Source organism: Panthera leo, chromosome C1, assembly GCF_018350215.1.
Source record: "Panthera leo isolate Ple1 chromosome C1, P.leo_Ple1_pat1.1, whole genome shotgun sequence".
NCBI classification, from domain to species: domain Eukaryota; kingdom Metazoa; phylum Chordata; class Mammalia; order Carnivora; family Felidae; genus Panthera; species Panthera leo.
This window is the reverse complement of record NC_056686.1, coordinates 157,275,931-157,295,429: the sequence shown is the minus strand read 5'-3', so window position 1 is coordinate 157,295,429 and position 19,499 is coordinate 157,275,931. Positions and strand designations below refer to the sequence as shown.

The following is a 19,499-nucleotide window of genomic DNA, read 5'->3' as shown; positions in this document are numbered from 1 at the left end:
TTAATAATAACAATAATAATAATTTTCTAACTAGAACTTACTTGGCTTGCTAAATATTTTTAAATAAGGAAAGAGAGCCATTACTTTTCTTGTGACTTAAGTTAAAACAAAAACTTTTTCTTAAGGGTATATATATATTTTTTTTAATTTTTTAATGTTTATTTATTTTTGAGACAGAGAGAGACAGAGCATGAATGGGGGAGGGGCAGAGAGAGAGGGAGACACAGAATCGGAAGCAGGCTCCAGGCTCTGAGCCATGAGCCCAGAGCCTGACGCGGGGCTCGAACTCACGAACCGTGAGATCGTGACCTGAGCTGAAGTCGGACGCTCAACCGACCGAGCCACCCAGGCACCCCTTAAGGGTATATTTTTAATGATGAGAAATTTTAATATAAAAGAAGCTGACATTCCATAAAAGGAGAGTCAGTAATGGGTTAATTGATTAGAAGCTATTCCTCATATTCAAGCAGCCAGAGGATCTCTCTGGGAAGGATGCTGGGCTTGAAATAATAGTAAAAAAAAAAAAACAACCCCCAAAAACAAAAACATGAATTATATGTGAGTGTCGATTTACTATAAATTTTCAATTGATTTGGGTTCTGTTAATATCTTCATAATCATCACAGAGAGACACATTATAATCATGCATACTTTACTGTTGTGTACTTTATTGGATGATGACATCATCTTATATTTGGATTTTATAACCCACTGGAGAATTCTATCAAATACCACAACCAGATAAGGATACCATAAGAAAAGAAAGCTCTAGGCCATTACTTCTGGTAAATATTGATGCAAGGCTTCTCAACAAAATAAACAATATTGCAGACAGAATTCAGGAACGCATTAAAAGGGTTATATACTATGACCAAGTGGGATTTATCCCTGGGATGCAAGGATGATTCAATATATGCAAATCAATAAATGTAATACACTACATCAATAAAATGAAAGATAAAATCACACAATCATCTCAATAGATGCAGAAAAAGCATTTGACAAAAGAAAACATACTTTAATGATAAAAACTCTTAACAGAGTGGGTATAGAAGTAACATATCTCACTATAATAAAGGCCATGTACAACAAACACACAGCTAACATTATACTGAATGGAGAGAAATTGAAGGCATTCCCCCTAAGATTAAGAACAAGGCAAGGATGCCCTCTGTCAATATAGTGCTGGAAGTCCCCGCTAGAGCTATTAGGTAAGACAAAGAAGTAAAAGCCATCCAAGTTAGAAAGAAAGCAGCAAAAAGGCAGTTATTTGCTGCTGACCCTATATATACAAAAAATCCCAAAGAATCAGTCAAAAACTGTTGCAATTTAATTAATAATTTCAATAAAATGGCAGAGCAGAAAATCAACATACAGAAATCAGTTGCTTTCCTTTACACTAATGATGAAGCATCCAAAAAAGACATAAAAACAAAACATTCCATGCACAATAGCATCAAAAAGAATAGAATACTTAGGAATCAATGTAACCAATGAAGTAGAAGATCTGTAAAATGAAAACTACAAAACTTAGATGGAAGACATTGAAGAAGACACATACAAATGGAAAAACATCCCAAGTTCATGGACTGGAAGAATTGATATTATTAAAATGGTCATAATACCCAAAGTCATCTACAGATTCAGTGCAATCCTTATCAAATGACCAAAAGCATTCCTCATAGAAATAGAAGAAACAATCCTAAAATTTGTAGGGAACCACGAAAGACAATAATGGAAAATTAGGACAAAATAGAGAGCGCAGAACTGAACTCTAGCATATATAGCCAACTAATATTTGAGACAGGTTTCAAGAATAATCAATGGGAAAAGGATAGTCTCTTCAACAAATGGTGTTGAGAAAACTGGAGAAACACATGTAATACAGTGGAATTGGATCCTTACTTCACACAAGTCACAAAAATTAACCAAAGTAGATCAAAGACTTAAAAAATTATTTCTGATACCATAAAACTCCCAGAAGAAAACATAGGGAAGAAGTTCACTAGTATTGGTTTTGGCAATAAGTTTTTGTGCACAAACACAACAGCAAAAATGAATGAATGGGACTACATCAAACTCAAGCTTCTGCACAGCAAACTAAACAACAAAATGAAAAGACCACCTACAGAAAGGGAGGAAGATATTTTCAAACTATATATTGGTTAAGGGGGTTAATATCCAAAATACATAAAGAACTCAGTCTAACTCAGTAATGATGACGACAACAACAGTCAAATCCAATTAAAAAATGGACAGCAGAACCAAATAGACATTGTCTTAAATAGGGCATCAAAATGGTCCAAAATGGTCCACAGACACATGAAAAGATGCTTAAGATCACTAATCTTTAGGGAATTGAAAATCAAAAGTATGATGAGACATCACCTGCTACCAGTCAGAATGGCTAATATCAAAAAGACAAGAAATAACAAGTATTGGCAAGGATGTGGAGTAAAGGGAATCCTGATGCACCATTGCAGGGAAGGTAAATTGATTCCTCAAGAAATTGAAAAGAGAACTAACAGATGACCCAGTAATTCCACTACTGGTATTTACCTAAAGAAAATGAAAACACTAATTTGAAAAGATATCTGCACCCCTAATTGTTGCAGCCTTATTTCCAAGAGCCAAATTATGGAAACTGCCCACATGTCCATTAATAGATGAATGGATAAAGAAAATGTGGTATATATACAATGGAATGATATTCAGTCGTAAAAAAGTAAATCTTGTGATTTTCAACACAGGAGAGTATAATGAGTATAGAGTATATGAGTATAGAGAGTATAATGTTAAGTGAAATAAGGCAGTTAGAGAAAGGCAAATACTGTATGGTTTGCTCATAGGTGGAAATTAAGAAACAAATGAACAAAGGAAAAAAGAAAAAGACAACAGAAGGTCTTTCTGTCTGTATGGGCCTCATCAGCTGGATAACTTCAGATATTGAGGCAGACTTTCTGTTGGGGAGCTTCCAAACATCAATATTAGTAAATCTTTTTCTAGGGATAGTCCTTTGTCCTTATTAGATGTCTCCATTCTCCTTGGTATGGGGATTAAGAGGTGGTGAAGGTAGCTTGCCGTCTGTGTTATAGGAGAAGTACAGAGGACAGGGGGCCAAGGACCGACCCTTCAGTTCACTAGTCACACAATTTGCCTGTATTCAGTTTTGTTCCACCAAGCAGATGCAGTGCCGTTGTGCATTGTAGTGTCTTTGAGCCCACAGCGTCTCTGCATCATTTCCTCCAGAGAACAAGATTGCTGGTCTGTTAGAAGAGGTAGATGGACAGAAGTGGCAGAATTGCTCACGATCCGGGAAGGACCTGGTGGTCTCACTGCTTCTAATACCAACTTGTAACTAAGCACTTTAGTTCTTCACCCTTGTGTGTTGCAGAGCCCGGTATCTCTGACCACGAATATGTTGAAGTGTGTGTGTGTGTGTGTGTGGGTCTTCCCCCTGCTGGACTTAGTTTGCATCTTCCTCCCCCCTCCCCCCACCCCCGCCCTTAGTGAGTTATTACCTGCAGTCCCTTTCTCTTCCAAAGTGTCAAAATCTCTTATCTGCTGTGCCTTTGTTGTCATGTTAGTAGAGTTTGGAAGGAAGAGGAGAAAAGATGTGTGGTCAGTCTTCTACTTTCAACCAGACTGCATCTATCTGAAGACTAGAGTTAGGTCCACTGAGCTTGGAGAACTCCAGTCAATGTTAGCTTTCACCAAAAAGCAGAGTTAGGTTTTTTGCCACATGTAGGCTCAGTCTCCTACAGAGCAGCTTCCTTCTGCTTTGTCAAACTGGAATTCTCATCACCCTTTTTGTCAGTCTACATAATGAGGAAGTTACCTTTTAAAACACTCTATAGTATGCTTTGGTGAGAGAGGTTTTACACTGCTGTTTTCCACGAATAAGTGTCATTGAGTACGTATGTAGAGAACGAGTTGTCAGAAATCAGGTTAAAGTCAAGATCAGCTGAATGAAGCTCTCAAGGGACTCCGATATGATCAAATCTCTCCCATCCTAAAAGTGCAACCCACATCTCAGTCCAAGTGTCTCTCTAGTTACAGCTCTCTCTCTCTTTCATTTCATGGTTGGACTTCTTGGAACATTGGCTTACATGTTCCTATTCTCACTTCCACATTTATACTTTCCACTTATTCCTCACTCCATCTCAATCTGCCAACTATGTCACTTCACACTCTTCTCATCTTGGTCACCTCCAATCTCGTTTCCTTATCTTTCTGGTGTTCTTCAGAGGTCGTTCCTTCTTTGCCTGTTTCCTATATAGGCGTGTTCTCTATGTTCAGCATGTGGGTCTCTTCTCCTATTTTCTGCATAATTTTGCACCTTCAGCGTCTTGGATTACCATTTATGTAGCCATTATAAATTAGAATGGGGAGACTTATGGTAAGGCATTTACTGAATGATTTTCCTCCTAACCTGGCAAATGAGGGAAAGATCAGGGAAGGCTTTTTTCAGGTGATATAAATATCCCTCCATAAATCTCCCTCCAAGCTCTCTGAGATTCACACCCATAATGCCAACTGCCTTTTGCATATCTCACCATATATCCCACAACTACCTCAAAACCAACAGATGTAAGTAGACATCTTTACTCCATGTAAGACTTCCTGCCTTAGAGCATGTAGAGCATGACCACTGTCCCTTTCCCTCTTATCACCCCTCCCCACCCCCATTCCTCCCAGGGTCTGGTGGTTACCTAAATTTCTCCCTTTCTCTTAACCTCTGTCATTAACTGATTAACCTCCAAAACACATGGAGTTCTCAATCTCTCTCTTTCTCACTTCCAAGTCTTTCCTTTCCTACAGCACCTAATTCACCCCTTCCTTTGGGAAAACTGTCCACACCTCCACCTCACCTTGTGCTTCATTTGGAGTCTGTGTTTCATACCATTCCATGCACATCTGTCAAAATACCCATTACTTTTTGATTTCTACCTCTTAGTTTAATTGCCTCCACTTCATTATAAATCCTTCAAAGGCAGTGTCCACACTTCTTTCAAGATGCTTCACTCTTCTATGACTCAGTTTCCTCATCTACAAAATAAGGTTGCTAATAATACCGCCCTCCTTGAACTGTTGTGATGATGGATGATTCCATGTAAAATCTTTGGGCCAGTTCCTGGCTTGTAAGTGCTCAATATAAGCTATTATTACAAATACTATTAGCAATATTATGTTTCCTAAGTATCTAGTATGGTGTCTGGCACATAGAAGACTTTCTTTTATAATTTGCTAAGTAAATGAATGGAAAAAGCACTACGATGGTTTTCCCTACTTCAAAAAGTGTTATTGACTGTGATTCAGATTTCCTTAATGAAAATAAGAAAAAGGGGAAAAGACATAAAAATTTCACCAAGAGAAAAGTGGTCTTTTTTTTCCTTCTGTACCTCTGATTTCCATTTGGAATCTTTGCTGGCCTTTTCAAAATAGGGCAACTTTGCAGTTTGAAAGGCTGTTGAGAAGGTTGGGCGGTCACACCTCAGAGATCTCCTGCCAGTGGTACCTGGTGGCTTATCAGAGCTCTCTGTGGGTGGTGCTTGTGAATATGTGAACTCAGGTATCTTCTCTTCTTTCAGATGTTCTGCAATGAGAAATTTTTTTCTGGAAGGTTGAACAAGGGAGTAAATGTAGGGCATACCACTTCTGGTTCAGTTTATCAGAATCATATCTGTTTTTTGAGATCCAAACTTTTGGGAATGGATAGATTCTAGTTTTATCTCTGGTTGCTCAGCAGTGGTTTTTTTTTTGTTTTGTTTTTTAAGAATTCCACGTGGGTTACTGAAATATGTTATAACTTTGACACAATTTAAATATGCAGTAGTTGGAAAATGTATGGCATAAAATATATTTAGCTTAAACCTTGTTCATATTTCAACTTACAGGAAGAGAAATTCTCACCGCCAACAGGGTGGAAAGTGTTGAAAGTTTGACTTTTGATTGGATTTCAAAGAATCTTTATTGGACAGATGCTTCTTACAGGAGTATCAGTGTCATGAGGTTAGCTGATAAATCGAGACGTGCAATAATCCAGAATTTAAATAACCCACGATCAATTGTAGTTCATCCTATTGCTGGGTAAGTGTGTTCATGTTTCCTGAAAAGCTTGAAACTGTATGTCTTTTAAAGTTATTGAAAAGTGATGCCACATTTATTTGGCAAGCTCAGCAAATATAAGATTGAACTACATAAATTGAAATCACCTTAAATTTTATCCCTGTAGCATAAGTTTAAGTAATCATTTCATCTCCTTGAAATCACTTTCTCCTTAGTTTCAGCTTTCCCAGTCTTCACTGAAGTGTGTTTTTTTTCCACAGTTGAAGAGGACCAACAATGTGATACAGATTCAGTAGAAAAGGATTGAATGTGCAGTGGAATTATCAGGAAAGGATCAAATTCTTTCCCCGCTTTAATGTATTGATACAAAGCGTGGCAAAACTTGCTTAATCATTCAGTAGTTTTCAGAATAAAAAGTCTTTCAGACCACAGACTAAGTTTCATGTTTAACCATTCCGTGATTGGTGGTGTCAGACAAGAAAAGACAGAACAGTTTATACTATTCCTTTTAGGTTCTTACCTTTCTTATTTAAATCTGGTTAATAGCGAATATGTTTGTTTGGAACAAGTCTGAGCTTGGTAGCTGTATTTGAGTGGAGTTTAAAGAGAAAAAAGAAAGTGAGTGGTAAGTCACTAAAACCTGATTTCTGGAGGACACAGAGTAAGCACTTGACATAATCTTGTCTAATTCAAAAGCTGGTTTGTGAGGCAGGAAGATATAATACCTGATAAACAACAGTTAGTACTCAAATTTCAGACCTATCTGACTACAAAGCCTTTGTATCTAAAGAACTCTGTATGATGCCTCAGAGTGTTTATTTTGTATTTAAATTTCTTCCTGTGAAATAATGTAAGAAACATTTAAAAACTGGTGATATTATTAATAATACATTTTATTGCCCTGTAAAGAGTTGATTTCCTAATGAACTTATCTTAAACTAAATCTTAGCCATTTGGTTTTGAAGAGCTGTTAAATTCCTTTCCTACTGACTCCTTCATTTAAATAATATGAAGTCACATTTCAGAAAATTATGTTTTGGAAAGACTAATTTTAAGGGTCACATGAGAGAGAAAAGTTTTGTTTGTTTGTTTGTTTGTTTTTTACCCCTAGATTTTTCTTTTTGTCACTCCTCAGAATAAAAGTTTACCTTGGATAGAGAGTGAGAGTTGGTTTGGGTGCATTCTTCAACCGAGATGAAATGCTTTCCTTGTGGAAGATGACTAAAGAGCTATCTAGTGTGACCTAGATGTTTAATCCAGAGAGGAAAGAGAGATTAAAATCTGTATTCTTGCTCATAGTATATTATTTCATTTCAACAACTTGGGAGTATTTAAAGTAACCCAGGGGTGCCTGGCTGGCTCAGTCAGTGGAGGGTGTGACTCTTGATCTAGGGGTTGTAGTTTCGAGCTCCATGTTGGGTTTAGAGATTACTTAAAAAATAAAATCTTAAAATGTAACCTGAATTATGTCTTTTTAAAGAATCTACTTGGTGACAATAGTTTCATGTCCCAAGTCTAGCACATTGGTTCTCTGCTCTGGATGCCCATTTTAATGCCATTGTATTTATGACTTTAGTTATATATTGCTAACTGAATTTTTAATTAAGAGATCGATAGTACACTAAACTTGCCTATTAAACAGATTTTATTTTTTCTGCATAAGCCCAAGAACATATACAGAAAATGAAATTGTAACATGTCTCTGGAAAATCTGAGTCATGTAGTTTGTTCCAGTGTTAACATTTTTGATTTATTACCTCTTTTTCTAGGTATATATTCTTCACTGATTGGTTCCGTCCTGCTAAAATTATGAGAGCATGGAGTGATGGATCTAACCTTTTGCCTATAGTAAACACTACTCTTGGATGGCCCAATGGGTTGGCCATTGACTGGGGGTAAGTAGGAATCATTGTGAATTATTAAGTTCCCTCTTAGTGTGGACCACATGAAGCAGTATGATGGAGTGAGGAAACTGGTACTACTTGCACTCAGATATTTTTACATCATTGGCACTGGGAGAAGGACATAGTATGATACAAGGACACAAAGAACACATAGTTAGCCAACTTCTGCTGGGATGAAAACTAATGCACTCATGAACATTCTGAGGATATTGATAGAGGGAGCAGAATGATAGGACCTTGTGGGAGGTCCGTACAGAGGAGGCAAGACGGAAATCACATTAGAAGTAGGATAGGGGATTTGATGAAGTCCAGGTGATGCGTAATTTTCATAGGGAGCATCTTGTGGGTAGGAAATCTTTAGTTTCAATTAATTAACAAATGTGTATTTGCATATATATACTCTGGGAGAATTTTGAAGTATAAGATAGAGTTCTCAGGAAATTGATGATCTAGGAACATAGGAAAAGATAACGGGGTAAAAAAGCTTACAGAGATTAATGCCAAAGTAGTCTATAGAAGAGACAAAAGGAAGAAATATATGTAGTCTTTTAAACATAGATTACTACCAATATTTTGTTAACTTATGGACTTAACCAGGAGAAAAATAAAATACCTAACTGGAAGATAACATTAAAAAATTTTTAAGACAATTAAAAATTGCTTTGTTAGAACGTATGGTGGGGGGCATAAGTAAGGTGATGAAAAAGAATGAAATCATGCCATTTTCAAAAACTATCACATTTTTAGTGAGTATAATCTAATCTTTAAAACTTTGTTTAATAAATGTTTCAACTGAACATGCCATTTATGATTGTCCTCCGTGGAAAGGGTGCATTACTAGTTTCTGGATAACAGATAACTAAGTATTTTATCATTTTAGTGCTTTACGGTTGTACTGGGTAGATGCCTTTTTTGATAAAATTGAGCACAGCACCTTTGATGGCTTAGACAGAAGAAACCTGGGCCATATACAGCAGATGACACATCCATTTGGACTTACTGTCTTTGGAGGTATGCTTTGAAGCAATAAAAGTGTGTGTTTTTTTTTGTACTTTGCAAATTGTTAACAGTAGACTCATCCTCATTTGGCAATCTCACAACTCCAGAAAAGTTGGTTACTTTAGAATACAAAAAATGAGAATGGTGCTATTATGTGTAGACAAAACATTTGTTTTTTTTTAACTGACCATTTTCACTTTGTGAATTTTTTGTTTTAGACGCTTTTAGATAATAATTGACAATTTATACAGGTATAGCATTTTGTAGATTACATGTATTATAAACTCCCCAAGTACTCTATGATATAAATATCCCCCAAAGAAATAAACTACTGATTTCATCACTTTTAAGAATAAAACACTAGGAGTGTTTGTGGTGCCTTGCATTTTGTTATTCTTTGTAAAAACCTTCTTAGAATCCATGTGGGAAAGCTACTACACACGTTTATCAACTGCATAGGCACTGAATGACTCTGAAACTTTTTAGACACATATTGGGTAACTGATATCATTGTTGTTATATAGAAATTAGTATATGTCTTGTGAAAAAGAGCTAGACGTAGTTGTTTTTTCATGAACCTTTCCGATAATTTAATGCTGCTAGTAAAGATTGCTTGGGGGTGTGAAATTCTGGGAAACACAGCAGCAATGATCACAATGTTTCAGTTTTCCTTGTCCTGGCTCCCCCCTTGAGTGGAGTTGTGGTATTGAGTTGAGTGTAGCTTGTCATTGTGAAACAGGTGGTTTATTTAGTCTTGAACACAAGGTTTCTGCAAATGATTGTATAGCTTGTGCATTGTACAAAATTGCCAGGCCAAGAGGATGAAGAGAGACTCAAATCTAACCTGGTTCTGTTTGACAAACCATAATTAGTCCAGTTAGTGCCGTTTTGTGATCCACGAAAGGCCCTGGACCATATGTACTTGTGTACTTGGATGGAACATCCTACTCTGGATAATTAGCAAGGTGCTTTAACAGGCTAGATACTGACTGTAAATCATAAAGACTTTCTCCCATGCATATAGTGTGGAATGAATAGGTAGTAAATATATTGCATGTTCCATCCTGCTGTCTATCTGTGGAGGAGTGCATGGCATTTAAAAATATTTTAAAAATGCTCTTGAGAGAGTAAGTTTTTATGATGAGATGAGTTAATTCTACATACTCACCCCTTTCTATTTATGCCTTTCCACTTACTCACGCCCTTTTCACTAATGATGTCAGACAGCCATTTGATGTCACATAGGAACATTGTAAGAATGTTAAATTTTTCCTGCTCCTTGAGGGAATGTTTTGGGATTGAATAAAAAGGCACTTTCAATACCTTTTGGTTTCATCAGTATGAAAAAAATTTTAGTGCATACTCACAAAAGCAGCACCATGTTCCCCAAATAATAATAATAATAATAATAATAGTAATAATAATGATGATAATAATAATAATAGGTTTCTCCCAACACTGCCCTTCATTGTGAATTTCTTATAGAAAATTATTTTTTTTTTAAGTTTATTTTGAGAGAGAGGGGGAAGAGAGAGAGAATCCCAAGCAGGCTCTGCACGTCAGTACAGAGCCTGATGTGGGACTCAAACCCACAAACTGGGAAATCATGACCTGAGCTGAAACCAAGAGTTGACTGAGCCACCCACAGGCCCCTGGAAAATTCTTTGATTGCACAACACCATAGAAATTATCCTTCTTTTTATGGAAAGACTAGATATGCTTGGCTATCTGTGCACCACACAGGAGTGAAAGGTTTATGGAACTTCTTATCTATTTAAGTATAGTAAGATACCTTCATGAGTGGTGGAATTGAGATTGTCAGTCAGTCTAGATAAGGTTTAGTAACTCCAGTGACTGATTAGTCATTGATTAGGCCACAGATAAGGGAAATTGGTCTAATGATAAAATTTGTGGCATTTTTGGCATTTTTTGGTTAGCTGGGAATTTTAAAGTATTGTTAAAAAGAAAAATCCACTGATTCTATTCAAAATGTGTGTGTTTACTTTCTTGCTCTGGTAGCATAAAGGGAACATGACTAACTATTTTGAACTTCATGGAATATTACTACAGTTGGAGAGGTAGGCACACTTCTGTGGATAATTTGATTGATCCCCAGAGCTACAAAATTAGTGTCATCAATTAAGACATGGGATATATACAAGGGTTGATCTGGAAGGGAGCTTAGAGATGTAGTTATTTCCTTAATTTTACTAAAAAAGAACCCTCATCCAGTTAAGTACTTGCCTATAAGCACTGAGAAGTTTAGTGCGTTAGGTGGGATAAGAACTCGGTCATATGAGACACATCTAATGCTCTACTGAATAATCCAATTTTTTATTTTTACCTATGGAAGTCCAAACCTAATTGCTATTAAATACCATCACAATACTCCATACATGCCTGCCTGAACCAGAACTCTGGTATCATTAAATATGTAGCCTTCTAAGGAGCCATTTCTAGAGAGTAATAAGTCACAGAAAATGATCGCAGAAATATATTACAGATATTTGTGGGAGAATCTTCTCACATTTGCAAGAAGCGTTACAAGTCTATTGCATTTTCCAAAGTGAGCTGTGATGATAATACTAATCACTGGTATTTCTTCTTAGACTATGTGTTTTTTACCGACTGGAGACTGGGTGCCATCGTTCGAGTGAGGAAAATGGATGGTGGAGACATGAGAGTTATCCGAAGTGGCATCACTAATATAATGCATGTGAAATCATATGATGCCAACACTCAGACTGGTGAGGTTGCCAAGTTCTTTTACATGGTTGTATTTTGTTTAATATGGTGGCTCCTTTACTTTTTAGTATGTATGATTTAATATAGCTCCTGATTGTTATATATTCCTGCTACCCAGATAGTTAAATAGTGTAAGACTTAACAATCTCTGTTCAGCTTTGTTAATCCTAAAGATATTGTCAGGAAAAACACATTTTAGGACGTTTTCTGTGTTTAAACTGAATGTTCCACTTGGCATGTTGATTTCTAAGAAGCAGCTACTTTTTAGTGTTGGGTATGAACACTGTTCTTTCCCATTTGTTTTCCTTCACCACTAACCCTGTGATCAACCCAGTGGAAATGTACATAACTCACTGTCTCCCTCATTGCTTTTGCAGGTTCTAACTACTGTAACCGACCCACACATCCAAACGGTGACTGCAGCCACTTCTGCTTCCCAGTGCCAAATTTCCAGCGGGTGTGTGGTTGTCCGTATGGAATGAATTTGACTTCTAATCACTTGACATGCCAGGAAGACCCATCCCATGAACCACCCCTGGAGCAGTGTGGTGCCCTTTCCTTTCCATGTAGCAACGGCAGATGTGTGCCCAGTCACTACCGCTGTGATGGAGTAGATGACTGTCATGATAACAGCGATGAGCACCTATGTGGCAAATTTAGTAAGTAGCTTATACATAGGAGATACTCAGTGACGAATAGAACAGAGAGGTGGACCTTTTTTTTCTTTTTTTTCTTTTTTATGGTTGGGTTATCTCTGTGGGGGAAAATATCTTCTAGAAGTTCGGATTTTTTAATATGTACCCCCAAGGCTTTAGGAAGCTAGATAGTAAATATCATTCATAGATCATGCTATAGTTGATTTCTACCATTGATTTGGGCTATCTTCAGCAACATTTTGTTTTTATCTGACATTGGATGTTTGGACCAATGCAGTCATTACAAGCTCCTCCAAAAGTCAAGTCAGAATAAATAGATTATAACCTTTAGTATCTGAAAGAATATATTTCATAATCGGTACTTGTAATAATTGCGTTTGAAAATTTCAAGTGGTATATTTCCTTTCCCCCACTTTGGAGTAAAATAGGGGTGAACTGATGGTCTTAATGTTTACATTCTTCTTTCCATGGTAATCTGGTGTATAAAGTCGGGGGCCTAATGAATGCTATTGTAGAAAACAAAAGCATTCCATTAAAATTTAAAAAAAGAATCATTGAAATCTAAGAACTCTCTATCAAGGTGAGATCAATAATAATGATAACCTGTCTTTTTGGAGAGAAAGAAGACTGCCAGATTTGAAAATAAAAGTGCCCACTTGTCTGAAATTTCTAAAATTTTCTTCTTGTTTTAAATGTACAAATTTTTACCTGAATATTTTATCAATTTGTGTTTTTCCAATGACACCTTTTCAAGGTTTCTTTAGACTAAGTGTGAAATTGAGATTAGACGAAGTGTAGCTGAGAAGTACGGGATGGGTGTCAGGTCACACCAACTAGAGATTGAATCTTAGGGAGATTCCTAAATCTCTCAAAGCCTCAGTTTCCTCATCTGTAAAATGCAGATAATTATACATACCACACAGTATACTTGTGAAGATTAAGAGAGAAAAAGTATGTATAAAACACTTAGAAAAATGCCTGGCTTATGACAATTGCTAAATAAATGTCAGCCAATGGTGATGATAAGAATGACGTGCACATCTCTCTTTATTTTGTATATATGCTCCCATTGAAGAACCGGGCTTTTACAAGGTAAGAACTCACTTAATAGGGCTGTAAAAGAAAATGTCTTTGTGACCAGTTTGTTTCCGTTGTAGATAATTCCTGTGCATCTTCAGCGTTCACCTGTAGCCACGGAGAGTGCATCCCTGAACACTGGAAGTGTGACAAGCAGAATGACTGTGTGGATGGCAGTGATGAGCAGAACTGTCCGTCCCAGGCACCCACTTCCTGCCCTGCATCCTTATTCACCTGTGATAATAATCTGTGTATCCCAAGGAGCTGGCTCTGTGACACAGATAATGATTGTGCAGATGGATCTGATGAGAAGAATTGCGGTAAGTTTTGCGCAGACTTCTCTTGGTTGGTCAGCCTAATGAATAGATTTGAACAATTAGTAGGCCTTGCACATTTTCCTCTGAGGCTCACACAATTTTTGTTGGATTGTAATCATTATTCCATCTGTCAATCCCTGTATCAATAGGCTATCAGAGTAAAGAGTAAAGATGCTTAGAGTCCTCTGGTCACTGAGTTTTATGGATGCAGAAAAAGGACTGTGTCTAACATCCAGACACAAGTGGGAAACAATTCCTCCACTATATATCCACTATATGTATGTATGTATATATAGATAGATATAGATAGATATCTATATCTATCTATATATATATCTATATATCACAAATTTGTTTTATTCTAAATCATATAAGACATTTGGCTATTGGTTTTTCTTTTTGTTTCATACAGGCAAAAAGGGAATAAAGCGCAGAAGCACAGAAAATTTAAATTTCATTGGTGCTGTCTGCCTGCTTTTCATCTTGCTGTTCTGATTTCATTTAGGTTGTTGTTTGTTTTTGTGTCTACAATAGTAGTTGAAGGTGGATGGAGTTCCCTGGACCAAGGTCTAGTCTTGGTTACATGACTAGGCAAGTCACTTCCCTCTGTAGCAGATGGGTTTTCAGACCTCTTCTAGCTTTCACATTCTGTGCATCTATATTTAATATAGTTTCATATTGTGGATGGGACAGCCAGCACATCTGACTCTAAGGGTATGTCTCTTTAGCAAGGTAGGACCCTGGCTTCTAGAAACGTTCTGCTTAGAGTTTGGACTAAATCCAGTCATGATCTGTCTATATACTGTTGCGGCATGTGGGTCAGGCTGACCATGGTGCCCAGTTGGGCTCTGTTGCTTAGCTTTGGTGGAGAGTCATAGACCCAATTGTATTCATGAGGTATAGTCCAGTCCAAGCCCATGATGCTCACTTTGGTAAGCGTAATGTATTTTTCAAGGTTTAATCACAGAATCTGACTCTGACCTATAATCTTCTTATTCCTCTTCCCTCAAACTGTCCTGGCTTTGAGTACTCTTCTGGGCTGACTTTGGCTATATGGCTGATGTGAAGGAATTTTGAACACATGTACAAATGAGATAACTTGTGTATCTCCTTAGCATTTTGCAGCTTCGGTCCGGTACACACTGAACAAGAAATAAACTGTTACTTGGTTTTGTTTTTGAATGACGTTAGAATTTACAGAGACATGCCTACCTAGTCAGTTTCGTTGTCCTGATCATCGATGTATTGACCTATCTTTTGTCTGTGATGGGGACAAGGACTGTGTTGATGGATCTGATGAAAATGGTTGTGGTAAGTGGATTGCTTTATTTTTATTCATGACATTTAAAAATGTGTAGTCATTTTTTCCTTGAGCTAATTTCGAATGCTTTTTTTTTTTCATTCTTAGTAATTAATTGCACTGCTTCCCAATTCAAATGTGCCAGTGAGGGTCGATGTATTAGCAACATATATCGTTGTGATGGTGTTTTTGACTGCAATGACCACTCTGATGAGGTAGACTGTTGTAAGTACCATATTCCTACATGTTTTAGGCCAAGGAGTCATTTCATATTATCACAGGTTTTTTCTAATTCGCATACACTGGAGAGAAGACAGCTTAAATTACAAACTATTATCAAAGAGTATTGAATATACAGTATTGAATATACAGTAGAGTTGACTAGGTATTTCCAAATAATAACTTAAATTTGTGAATCAAGTGGTTTTACAAATGGGCACTTACCAGTCTCTTAAGTAGGTTCCATGCTTCTTAGATATTTTTGTTCTCACTATGAATATTTCCTAGGACATCCCAAATTCGTGGGTTTCAAATTTTTGAGGCTTGCTATATATAATGATATATCTTAATTGTTTCTTTTAAATTTCAGTAGATCGGTCAAATCATGGTATAGATAGGGTGTGGAGTAGTATTTGATATTGACTTGAATTCTTTTGTAGCTATTTTTTGCTGAATATCTACTAAGATGTTATGTGTGGTCTTTGTTCTTAGAGTAGGGTAAGAGAAATTATATAACATAAGAAATAATTGAAGCAAGGTACATATTAATGAAGGCCTTAGAAATGATACAGATAAAATTCAATTGGGTTCATGGAAAAGAAATTCCTTCTAGTCATAGGATTCAAGGAGAACTTCATAAAATATAAATCTGATGGATTTATAATCTCCATGGGCTAGAGACCTATAGTGGACATGATTTTTTATTGCTCACTAATTATGTCAAATGGATTTAAGTTGATCACTTGTTAGAATAATGGTGTTTTAGACCATGAAAAGCAGGTGTTTATCAATTTTCCTCCCCATTCAGAAAATAAGTTTTTAAACCTATGTATAAAAAGAAAAGTTAAATAAAATGCTTAATACTTTATAGATGTATACAACACCCAGAAATTCATAGTCACTGGTGTTCCTGTTTTCTGTTGAAAACATGGAATTCTTCTGTGATGATTTGTGGTTAAACTACCAATTGCCACTGACTTGTGGTTGCCTTACAAGGTCCCTGGGAGGAAACTTGGGTTTACCCCTGTGATATACGGAAGCAACTCTCATCTTTCAATGAATAGTGGAAACTTAGCAAAGAATTAAGGACTTACTGTCACCCTTTGTTTACTTATCGTGTGCTGGTTTCATTGGATGTAGTTCATTTGAGGGAAAATTAATAACATCCAAATACTTGATATTAAACTGATCAATTCAAAGTAACAAATTAATGGCAATTTGAATTCTATTGAAGTAACTGGTGATTATTTAATAAAGAAGAAGATGAATTTTATTATTAACCTGTAGTTGAACGAACGTCAAAAACACATGAAACGATTTTCTTTTGACTCAGGGACAAATCGGACTCGTAGAAAAATTTTTGTGCACTGCAATGTCTGAGAACCCTATATCGTTCTAGATTTTAATATTAAATTTGTTATAGTCATTATCAGAAACCCACCATTGATCCAAAATCATTTCTTCTTAATCTAGGAATTATATAAAAAGGATTATGAATTACCTTCATAAGCTCATCTCTCCCATGCATTTATCTTAGCAACTAGGCCTCCTGGGATGTGCCACCCAGATGAATTTCAGTGCCAAGCAGATGGTGTCTGCATCCCGAAGAGCTGGGAGTGTGATGGGCACCCAGACTGCATCTTTGGATCTGATGAGCATCACGGCTGTGCCGCCAAGACCTGCCCTTCAACTCACTTCCTGTGTGATAATGGAAACTGCATCTACAGAGATTGGCTCTGTGATGGGGACAATGACTGCAGGGATATGAGTGATGAGAAGGACTGCCCTACTCAGGCCTTTCACTGTCCCAGTTGGCAATGGCAGTGCCCTGGTCATAGCATCTGTGTGAATCTGAGTGCAGTGTGTGATGGCATCTCTGACTGCCCCAATGGGACAGATGAATCCCCACTTTGCAGTAAGTTTCCTGACCACAGTTTAATGGCCATAAATTCATTCTGAGCAGTGGCCTTCTGTGCATCACCATTGTCAGAGTCCCCATGCAGCTTTAAGGAAGGGATTTCAGTTCCTCTATGAATTCAAATCTGTGTAGGGATAAGCATCATGGACTTCAAATAAATCACCACTGGATGATATTTCTCATTAAATCCTTTGCACTTGGTTCTGTGTTTTTACTTCTTTTTTAGAAAAATGGGACTAAATGAGGCCATTAGATTGTCAAATTAATTTTTGTTTTGGATTGTGGTCCTAAGTTTTTCTAACTTTAATATTTTCTAATTTCAATCAGAACTTGCCACAAAGCAAATGAAGTCCGGGGATTTGTGTTTGCTGTGATTAAAATCCTGTGATTGGCATGTAATCCTAATTGCTGTCCTTTCTTTCTTTCCTCTTTAATCAATGCTCACTCTCAGATGAACCCCAGCCAGGTATGATTGCAAAATATTTTAGATTCTTATGATATTATATGGATTGTGTTTGTGCTGAAAATATTCTAGTAATTTTGACTTACTTCCCTCTCTGGAGCATGTTTCCTGTCATGTCTCTTAAAAATAAGTTAGAGTACACATGGAAATAGAGGCATTTGCATACCAGCCATGTGAACCAACTTTGGGTGGCTTCAGGCATTGCTGCTGTGGCCCTGAAAGGAAGGAGTGGTGGCATGTTGGTGGATCTGTGCCCTCTAATGTTCTTATTTCCTTTCCCTTTCCATTTATTCCCTTTCATAGACCTTCCAGCCTTGCTCTTGAATGTCTCATCTTTCATTTCTGTATAGGTAGAAGAATGTCAGAAAGCAAGCAGGAAGTAATTTAGGTCTCTTTTCATGCTTTCTCAATGACAGTTGTGTTTTTTGATGTTGACAGTATTTCCCTAAGTTTCTCTCATTGCACTAAGTGGAATTATAATAGAAGTGGTAGTGAAAAAAAGTGGTTTAAGTACAGTGATTGTGGAGGAGAGTAAATCCTTAAGGAAATTAGAGCAGATACTGACTAGCCTGTGGAGCTCATCCAAGTGAATAGCTGCTCTTAGCTCTTACCCAGGTATTACAATGAAGGTGGCATGAGACCGTATGATAAATATTACAACAGGGTGGGACAAAAAAAAGCAAAGATTCCTGACTTTTTTTCCTTTGTGATTTCTCTTTCTTTATTCTAGACCAGGACAGCTGCTCAGATTCCAATGGTGGTTGTACTCACCAATGTGTTCAGGGGCCCTATGGAGCTCAATGCGTGTGCCCATCAGGATACCTGCTTGCCAATGACTCTAAGACCTGTGAAGACATCTATGAATGTGATGTCCCAGGCTTTTGTAGCCAACATTGTTACAATATGAGAGGTTCTTTCCGGTGCTGGTGTGATAAAGAATACACGTTAGACACTAACGGAAGGACTTGCAAAGTTACAGGTAATAACTGAACTTGAAAGTGAACTACCTCCAGCCAGAATAACAGCACACTCCAGAGTTTAAGATCAAATGTTGCATGCAGGCATTTGACAGTGTTGGAGTTGAATCCTGGTTGGGTTTATTGTGCGGATTAAATAAGTTAATAATGGTAAAGATCTTGGGATATTTTGGAAAATAGAGAGTAAAATATAAATAGGTAGATGATTTTTATATTATTTAAAGTATCAGTGGCTTTTATATTATTTAAAAATATTTCTATATCATATTTAAGCATTTTATATATAATGCTTAGTTGATTCAATTCAACCAATATTAATTCAGTTTCTACTATGTGAAAGTGATTATACTAGCTATTAGGATATTGATTTGGATGGTTCACCTAAAAAATGACCAAAGAAAGAAGGTTATCATAATAGTTTCTTTTTCAAGTAAGAGGCTGAATGGTAGACAGTCCAGGGGTGGGGGAAGGCTGTGCACCATGCTAAAACTTGGTATGATTTATTACTAAAAAGGAAGTGAAGAGATATTGAGAGATAATTAAAAGTGTCTGCCACAGCTCAGTGCCTCAGGCAAAACAAAAATATTTAAGACACAATTCTTATCAGGAAGAATTATCAGGAAGCCCACATTCTAGGAAGGAAGATAAAATTCAAAAGTAACTGCAAAAGTAACAAATAGTAACTGGAAGAATGCAAGTGTAGTTTGCTCCAGATTGATATTTAGGCAAACACTGGGGGTATAACTCAAGGAAAAAAGATATTTTGGAAAAAGCTTGTTTTAAATACTCATGAAAATGAGCTAACTATCAAGATAAAGAATTAAGTGATTAAATTATTTTTTTTTTTAGGAATTT

General features: G+C 36.8%; 1 protein-coding gene across 1 annotated transcript in view; it reads left to right on the top strand.

Annotated features, from left to right (window-relative positions):
• The window catches only part of LRP2 (LDL receptor related protein 2), a 196,937-nt gene that overhangs the window by 84,284 nt on the left and 93,154 nt on the right, over positions 1–19,499 (top strand). The window contains exons 17-26 of the mRNA XM_042949038.1: positions 5,898–6,090; positions 7,839–7,964; positions 8,854–8,984; positions 11,582–11,719; positions 12,095–12,376; positions 13,531–13,770; positions 14,959–15,078; positions 15,176–15,292; positions 16,824–17,201; positions 18,398–18,646. Of these exons, the coding sequence (XP_042804972.1) occupies positions 5,898–6,090; positions 7,839–7,964; positions 8,854–8,984; positions 11,582–11,719; positions 12,095–12,376; positions 13,531–13,770; positions 14,959–15,078; positions 15,176–15,292; positions 16,824–17,201; positions 18,398–18,646 (1,974 nt within the window). The remainder of the gene's footprint in view (positions 1–5,897; positions 6,091–7,838; positions 7,965–8,853; positions 8,985–11,581; positions 11,720–12,094; positions 12,377–13,530; positions 13,771–14,958; positions 15,079–15,175; positions 15,293–16,823; positions 17,202–18,397; positions 18,647–19,499) is intronic.